This window comes from Gadus chalcogrammus, chromosome 18 (assembly GCF_026213295.1).
Source record: "Gadus chalcogrammus isolate NIFS_2021 chromosome 18, NIFS_Gcha_1.0, whole genome shotgun sequence".
NCBI lineage: Eukaryota > Metazoa > Chordata > Actinopteri > Gadiformes > Gadidae > Gadus > Gadus chalcogrammus.
In genome coordinates this window covers 5,169,656-5,178,154 of record NC_079429.1, presented here as the reverse complement: position 1 = coordinate 5,178,154, position 8,499 = coordinate 5,169,656, and the positions used below count along the sequence as shown (strand labels likewise).

The window sequence follows — 8,499 nt, the reverse complement described above, 5'->3', positions numbered from 1 at the left end:
CAAACAAAGGGGGAAGTGGACGCAAGGGGGAAATGTGTGTTGCGTGTCCCGCACGCACACACACAAACACGCACACGCTAGTGTTGTACAGCGCACATTACGGCGGGTAGAAACTACATACGCAGGACATTTCTATATAATGAACTCTGAGGTTAAAATTTTCCAACAATCCCATGGCTTTGTCAGAATAAACGGGCCAAAGCAGTTCGGATTGCAATAAATCTTCGTCTCCTTCTTGTTGTTTTTAGTCGGTTCTGGACCAGTCACATGGAGCCTCAGCCGCCCCCCTCTGGACTGGAGTCAGGACACAGATACATACAATAGAATACAGTTCAAATACCTATATCTCTTTCTATATATCTCTATATATCTCTCTCAATATATATTCTCTAGGCCTAAACTGAATCTACAGGGCATTTAGCAGAAGCTTTCATCCAAAGAGACTTACAATAAGTACATTTGTCAGAAACACTAGTTTCTGTATATAGATATTTATATCTATATATATGTATCCTTATATATAAAAACATATCACACATACAAATAATCCCACATCCTAGATCATGGATCGTAACAATTGAAACCCAGACGGACCAATCATAGCGTTCCCGTCTACATGTGACGTCACGCTGTAGTATTTATAGCCCTCACCAACTCTCGCTACACACACACACACAACCGAAGGAAGAGTTCAGACGTTTTTCTAATCCTCATCGTTAAATCCTCACACGGTAAGCCATTTAATTTTGTGTTTTTATGGTAGAATGTGGTTTTACACGGAGTCTGGCGGTGTTTCGGACCCCCAGGAACCGGACCCGGACCCGCGGGGCATGGGCTGGTGGTGCTAACGGCTAACGTTAGCTCATCATAGAACAATGGGTCCGAGCAGGCCACCGCCGCGGTCTATGGTCTACACACATAGTCAAACCAGTGGATCATGTGTTAGGCCTACAGGCCCTCACCCAGTCTGGGGAAGGAGCGCGTCTGTCGTCTTTACCACAGTCAGTCTGTCTGGCCTGCTTGTCTGAAATACTTTACAACTAACATGGCGCTGACGTTAATGTCGGTGGACCGCCTGCTCGGTCCCGGTCCTGACCGCCCGGTCCGCTGGATCCTTGCGACCGCTGGGTCTGTCGGCACCACCGAGCGCCCGCTGGGTCCCCCGGGTCCAACCGCCCTCTGGGTCGGCCCATACCGACCGTCCGGTGGCCCGTTGTTGTAGGTGCTATCCTCGACGGGGAGGCTGGACGTAAACCCAGCAGTGACACTAGAAGGGTGGAGGGCTGTTGGGTGGAGTGCAGCGGCTCTCCCTGCCTCCCCCACTGATGGGGGAGGGGCGTTCATACACAAGCCAGTTTGAGCGGTCTTACCGTGCGTCTCCCCGCGCAAGCGCCTTTGTGATGGTTTTGTTTCGGTCGATGTTTGTTGTGATCGGTGGCGGTAGACGTCAGCTATCGTCCAGGGAGGGGATAATTATTAATGATTCTGTGGTTTTATTAGTTTAGTGCGCCATGGCCAGAACCAAGCAGACCGCCCGTAAGTCCACCGGAGGAAAGGCGCCAAGGAAGCAGCTCGCCACCAAGGCTGCGAGAAAGAGCGCGCCGTCCACCGGGGCGTCAAGAAGCCTCACCGTTACAGGTAATGACGTCATTCGGGTCACATGTTATTGCTGTTGCCTTTTAAACGCGTAAATTGTAATGATGTCTTCATGCGTTGCACTGTTATGATACCTATATTTAGTAATTGTTCCTGTTTTTGGTTAGGCCGGGTACCGTGGCTCTCAGGGAGATCCGTCGCTACCAGAAGTCCACTGAGCTGCTGATCCGCAAGCTGCCCTTCCAGCGGCTGGTCAGGGAGATCGCCCAGGACTTCAAGACCGACCTGCGTTTCCAGAGCGCCGCCATCGGCGCCCTTCAGGTGGGCTAAAGAACCGCTGCGTTCACTGTTAACAAAAATACTCTTTCTTTAAATATACATCAAGATCGTTTAGGTAACACGACTTGACATAAGTGAATTTGACAAAAGAATGATACTTTAAAGTGCAAGGGCGTCATATTAAGCGCTATATACATTTCATTATTATTATTACGGGCGTTCATTGTGAAATGAGTGCATAGTTTTCGAATACCTAACCAATCTTTTATTTAAGTATTTATTCACGGTCGAAAATTAGGTTAAAGCATTCCCCATAGTCAAACAAAGACTGTTACGATAAGATGTTATTTTTAAGTTCCAGGACGTACAACATACAATAAGTATAAGAGATGCAGCAATCAGTAAAAGGCTATGCAGTAGTCAACAAATAAATGAGTAGAGTATTAACCTCCTTCCCTCTCTCTCGCTCTCCCTGCAGGAGGCCAGCGAAGCCTACCTGGTTGGTCTGTTTGAGGACACCAACCTGTGCGCCATCCACGCCAAGCGGGTCACCATCATGCCCAAGGACATCCAGCTGGCCCGCAGGATAAGAGGCGAGCGTGCCTAGAGGATCCCCCCGGGCCGACCAGCGACCCTATTTATCCCACTTCCAACCTATTGTGGACATTTATCATCAGAATTTATTTTTTATTTTAGAACGACACCAAATGCATCCGTCGTTCCTCAAACCGGAACTCGGAGCAAAGTGGTGTTGGTGGGGGGTGGAGTTGCTCCTGTTCTGGGGATTCGGTGGTGCATTATATCCATACATTCTTTACCCCCTCGCCCCCCACGGCTGGCTGTTGGTTGAGCCATCAGGGCCTTTCCCGAAGGCGGACATGACTTCTTCTTTACATCTTCCATGAAGGGCGGCCCCCTCTTATCGGTCTACTTCCTCCACCAGCCTGTTTCGATGTAGCGTTCGGTTATTGTTAACAGTTCACTGTACACCACGCTCCCCAGCGGAGAGACAACCCGCCTGTATTTTTCTTGACGGCTTTTTACATGTTATTTTTCCAACATAAAAATCTTGGCAGCTACATTTAATACTATTTATGAAGTGGTGTCACATGTCTTTCTAGTAAAGTTCTTTACGAGTACAACATGTCTTGTGTTTTTAATGTGAGCAATGAGGGTGCTAGACTGTTAATTCAAAACCATTTTTAATCTACACATCGACATGAACAACGACGTCATACTTGGGTTCTCCAGGTGGCTCTGGGAGTCTGTTCATGACCGTCATACAAACCACTCTGTGTGTTTGAACCCTGTAGCTGTAGAACAAGAGTGACAGGTCAATACTGGACAGCTGTTGGTACCATGGGTGTTATAGCGTGCCTACATCAGCGTCTGGTTACCTATTCGGCAGACAAGCTCTTCACACTCGGCTGGCAGATTTGTCCTGAGCGCCACGCAGCAGAAGCCAGGCGCTAGATGTGTTTCTGGGGAGTCTCTGTGAAAGCACCAATCATGAGCTTGGATTACTGAGCCAATGGCAGGCCAGGGTTGCCTATGGGGAATTATGTCACTAGAAGGGCAGACAAATCCATTTGGATCAGTGTTTTTTTCTTCTTTCATTAGGGATCCTGTTAATGTTCAGAGTATTTTAAATGCTTCAACTGCCCACCTTTAGAGCCCTTTAATTTGTTTATTTCTAGTTTCACTAGAAAGAGAATTCTCATACTTACGCCACGCAGAACGCAAAGATGGTATAGTCTGGTTTGCCAAACCTTCCAACACATGAGATCTCGGGATAGTGATGCTGGAAAAGTTCCTAAAGGAAGAACATTCAAGCCAGATCAGTAGAAGCTCTTGTCATTATCTAATTGGGCATTGCATTCAATTTGTGAACTACCAGTGGTATATGACTTGTATTGTTACACCATCTGTTTATTTATGTACAGCACATGGTATTTTGGCGGTATAGAAAATCAAATCAGACCTGCCTCCCACCAATAAAGTATTTTGTAAAATACGCAAACTATGCGCACCATAATATATCCTAATCCTAACATTTGAATGGTCAGAGCTACCTACCGTGTTACTGCTTTTTTCTGTGCAAATCAAATGTGTTTCCTTCAAGTCCAAGTACACTTCCTGTCAGCCAGATTACATGAGTTTAGCATTTATGGTAAAAAAGTAAACCAGGTCTTCTACATGATAAACACCAGTGGTTATAATGCATCATTATGTGTTTGTAGGACAGGAGTGCAGGGAGGGGGGACTGACACCTTGCTTGGCAGGTTCCTCTGCAACACTTGTGGGATGGCCTGTTGCAGAACCTCCTTGCCACCGCACTGGAAAACAAACAGGATAGGAGGAAGGATAGAATTATCTCTGTCTGGCACACACTCATTCACTCGTTCATGCAACCATTTGTTCGTTTGTGCAAAAAATGTGCGCAAAAAGGATAAAAAACGAGTACAAAGAGAGTCATTGAATGCATGCGTAAGACACAGACACTGAATAATAGCACATATCTACCATTCCAATATTGGCCTTTCCCAAGTACTGCAGAACATACACAATCCTGCAGGAGAGAGAGGGTCAGTCTCATCTATACAAGACTGAATAATGAAACAACTGGTGGTATAGTGTAGACGACATCGCACAATCCGTGTCCATTTAGGGAGCTGTTTAATGCTAAAGACTCATTTAACCAACCCTTTGATTAAAACAACTCCAATAGATTTACAGTGAATGTTTCTCAAGTACGCTGCAGACATTGGGGTTCATCCCCGTTCATCCCCCAATCTATTATCCGGCCCCTCATCCCCCCCTGCTATTTCTGGGAGCACACGTGCACACAACCCCCCCCCCACCCAACGAACCCCCCCAACCCGCCTTCCGTCTCTGAGGCACAGCGTGGAGGAGGCGGGGGGGCGGTGTGGGCCGGCCTGGGGGGTGCGGACGGGGCCAGACCCAGGTCCAGGGTGGGGTTCTCCGTCCGCAGCTCCCGCAGGAGCTTGATCAGGGGCCGGTACGAGGAGCCGTCACGGGCCCGCCAGCGCAGCACGCGCAGGGACAGCGGCAGGCCCTTCAGCCTGGAGAGGACCACGCCCGCCTGGAATATCAGGAGAACACGTTAGACAGGACCACACCCGCCTGGAACACCAGGAGAACACATTAGACAGGACCAGGCCCGCCTGGAACACCAGGAGAACACAATAGACAGGACCAAACGGTCTGGAACACAAGGAGAACACAATAGACAGGACCACGCTTGAAGAACACATTAGACAGGACCACACTAGGTCACCAGGAGAACACATTAGACAGGACCACGCCGGCCTGGAAGAGCGGGCAGACACAGTAGAATGTAGAACGGAGGTAAACAGCAGGGAGGGCTTGAGCCTGGGGGCTAACTGCTGCGGCTGGGTCTCAGAGAAACAAGGCAAACATCACGAGACTGGCTGTGGTTATCTGTCTATCAATGGCGTGGCCTTCCAGGAATGACTGACTTAACATTTCACACACTCAGCTGAACATTGGGCCCTGGCAGTGTACAAACTAATTGTGGCAATGTTTTTATACGACTCTATAACTTTAAATGTCACTGGGTTCTGTATAACTGAAATGGGGCTCCGACGTACTTGTCCGTTCTTGGAGTTGCGCAGGGAGACTCCATTGATCTCATCGATGATGTCCCCAGGGCAGAGGGCGCGGTCTACCTGAGCTTGGCTCCCCGGTAACAGCTCCAACACAAACACACGACCTCTCAGATACCTGAGGGAGGGGGACAGGAAAACAGAGGAATACCTGCACATTAATGTACTGTTACAAATCGATTGTTTGAGCATGTGCGTAAATCTTTTTTTACTTCCCTTGAAGAAAGGCAGCCTCACACTAAACACAAAATAGGTCAATTTAATCATTTAAAGTCACAAAATGGACGGATACGCTACCTATTGATCGCTCTTTAAAAAGTGATGGGAGTGAATCTTTATGATGACGCGACAACGGCATTAGTATCCACACCTTTACAGGGGAAAACTAACCTCAGCACCATTCCCAGTTCCCGACAGGGCACTGTCTCGTATATCTCACACACCTGTGGACGACACAATCTCTAGTCACACTTCCCTGCAGCACCACATTCAGAGTGAATATTTCCCCATAAGACACACTGACAGTGACTCGGCAGTAAAATCCATCATGGTATTGTTTTCTTACAGGTAAGAGCCAGCTCTCGTCTAGAAAACTGCAATTCTGTCAAGAAGGAAAAAGTGAATAATGAATGATGTGCCTTCAACTCTATGACACACACACACACACACCACACACACACCACACACACACACAACACACACACACACAACACACACACACACACACACACACACACACACACACACAACACACACACAAACACACACACCACACACACACAACAAACAGATGTTGACATGTCCTTACTTCTATTTCCAGTTGGAAGTCCATCTGAGAGAGGACGAGGAGCAATGACATGAAGGGTTCTGAGAAAGGGGAAGAGGGATTCAGACATCAAGGACTGACGAATCCTAACCAGTCAGTAAACCAGTGGTTAGCTAGTCATTGACCATAGTTTACTCACTGTGCAGTTTGCAGGTTCATAAATTTGAATAAGAAGATGAGAAATGAAAGAACTACTCACCCACAGATTCCTCATTCCTTAGGATTGAACAAGATGAGCTGTACCACTGTGAAAATAACCGAAATAATACTTTTAACAATGTTATAAGTACCCCCCAAGCCCCAACACACACAGGCAGATCTGTATGGCTAATGCTGAATTCAAACCGGATAACATAAGCACACAACACACAATATTAAGCCGTATCCCATAGAAGACGGTTCAACATTTTCATCCAAAGACCCAAGACACCATTTCAGTGTGTCCACAGGAACGGAGGTTCTTGGAGTTCTGTCCCCCCCCCCCCCCGAGTCAACCCCCTTAGCTGCTGAAACAGAGGACAAGCAGAGGAGGCCGACCTCCAGGACCCGGGGCGTGTGCAGCAGGTGTGTGACGAAGCGCCCCAGGCCCCGGCGGCTCAGGGCCAGCCGCAGCAGGTAGCGCCCTCTCCCCTGGGGGCCCAGCAGCTTCTTACACCCTCGGCTCTGGTCCAGCGCCAGCGCCAGGGCCGAGAAGCTGGGAGGCAGGGAACACGTGGGCATAAGGAGTTAGGACGACAGTGGACCACTAGGGTCAGGGTAAACGTGTCGTTAGCCTCCTCGTAGCATAATTAAGGTTCATCTGGTATTTAGCATAAAAAAAGATGTCGCAGTCGTCAGATGGTGATTATGGAGTGTAAAAGACAATCTGATTGGCCCAGGATATAGCCAATGAGGCACAGTGAATCAGCAGTGTTGGTGGAGTTAGGTTAGATATCACAATTTGGCCAAAATAGGACGCAGGCAATTATGCTTTTGAGGCTACATGATGTTGTTATCATGTGATGATGAATGGTGTTAGGATGATCTTGTTGCATTCATATTGTTCTTATAATGGAAAATGACTTTCTTTTATCAATGTCCTCCTCATAATGTGATTTTGTAGAAAGCATGACGCATTTTTCTGGGTCAGAGAAGCCTGACCTCATAGAGTACACTGCCGATGTGACAGCTGTAGCAGTTATGTCATGTATTTAAGTGGTTTCCTGAATGCAGCTGTGCCTCCGTTCGGTTTGAGTGGGAGGGGTGAAGGGACGCCAGAGGACTCGTACCTGCCACAGCTGTCGTACTGGGGGAGGAGCTCGAAACAGTGCCAGTAATCCCTGTGTACCAGGCTGAGAACTGGCTCTAAATCAAAACAAATAGAGGAATTAATAATGACACTTACCTGACACCACACCCATATCAAAAGCGGGCAATAAGAATGCCAATAACCATGTAATATACTACTATTACAAGTATTAATGAACGATAAAACAATAAAAATATAAACATCATCTATGGCAACCAGGAGTCATGATATGAAGAACAAGTGAATAAACATACGATCAATTGCGATAATACAGACGATACTTGGTGAATATGTGAGGACTCAGTATGATGGAGTACTAACGCTGTAGTCCTTTCCTCAAGATGAACTCCAGCAGCTCGCAGCAGGAGGGCAGATGCGCACTGCTGTCCGTCACTACGTTCCCGTCTGACTGGAGATTCATGATGCACACTAGAAGAAAATAAGACCGTGGTTGGATTCTTGAGCGCAGCTAAGGCTGATCAAAGAAGAACATGTCTCGATATTGCCTTGGATGAGTTTATACACACTGGACGTTTAATAACCACAATTAGGAATGTGTATTTATTTCATTGTACCTTTAAGAGTACCGAGAAGCGCGTCTTTCGGAGCCATGTTCCTGTGTGCGTCTGAGGTCGGAGGCGGTGGAGATGCGCTCCTCCTCGGCTCCTCCTCACCCTAACAAGTGGACAGTGGACACCCTGTCACTCTCCTCTATCCTCACTTTCCGTGTGTCAAGGATAGAAATACCGAAACACTTCCAACAATTCCAGCACACGGTATACCCTACAGACGGGGTGAGGTCGTTAACCACGGCGATCAAGGTCAATTTCACCATATATGTACATGATGTTTATCGGATGATG

General features: G+C 47.6%; 1 protein-coding gene and 1 pseudogene across 1 annotated transcript; one reads left to right on the top strand and one right to left on the bottom strand.

Moving 5' to 3' along the window:
* The first annotated feature begins 678 nt into the window (after nucleotides 1–678).
* LOC130371536 (histone H3.3A-like) lies at nucleotides 679–3,043 on the top strand (annotated as a pseudogene).
* Nucleotides 3,044–4,696: 1,653 nt separating this feature from the next.
* Nucleotides 4,697–8,351, bottom strand: LOC130371757 (uncharacterized). Its single transcript, XM_056577620.1, has 10 exons — nucleotides 8,212–8,351; nucleotides 7,958–8,065; nucleotides 7,617–7,692; nucleotides 6,886–7,042; nucleotides 6,548–6,593; nucleotides 6,331–6,389; nucleotides 6,088–6,123; nucleotides 5,913–5,965; nucleotides 5,508–5,640; nucleotides 4,697–4,978 (listed from the first exon to the last, which is right to left on the bottom strand). Exons 1-10 carry the CDS (start codon nucleotides 8,246–8,248, stop codon nucleotides 4,697–4,699), a joined length of 987 nt encoding a protein of 328 aa, XP_056433595.1. The 5' UTR covers nucleotides 8,249–8,351.
* Between the last annotated feature and the right edge of the window lie 148 nt (nucleotides 8,352–8,499).

Bases quoted from the DNA above. Each gene is read 5' to 3' on its own strand.
- LOC130371757 (XM_056577620.1), bottom strand. From the start codon at position 8,248: ATGGCTCCGAAAGACGCGCTTCTCGGTACTCTTAAAG. The intron at 8,066-8,211 runs GTACAATGAAAT...ATTTTCTTCTAG, and splicing joins GCTTCTCGGTACTCTTAAAG to TGTGCATCATGAATCTCCAG. The intron at 5,966-6,087 runs GTAAGAAAACAA...TGTCGTCCACAG, and splicing joins ACGAGAGCTGGCTCTTACCT to GTGTGTGAGATATACGAGAC.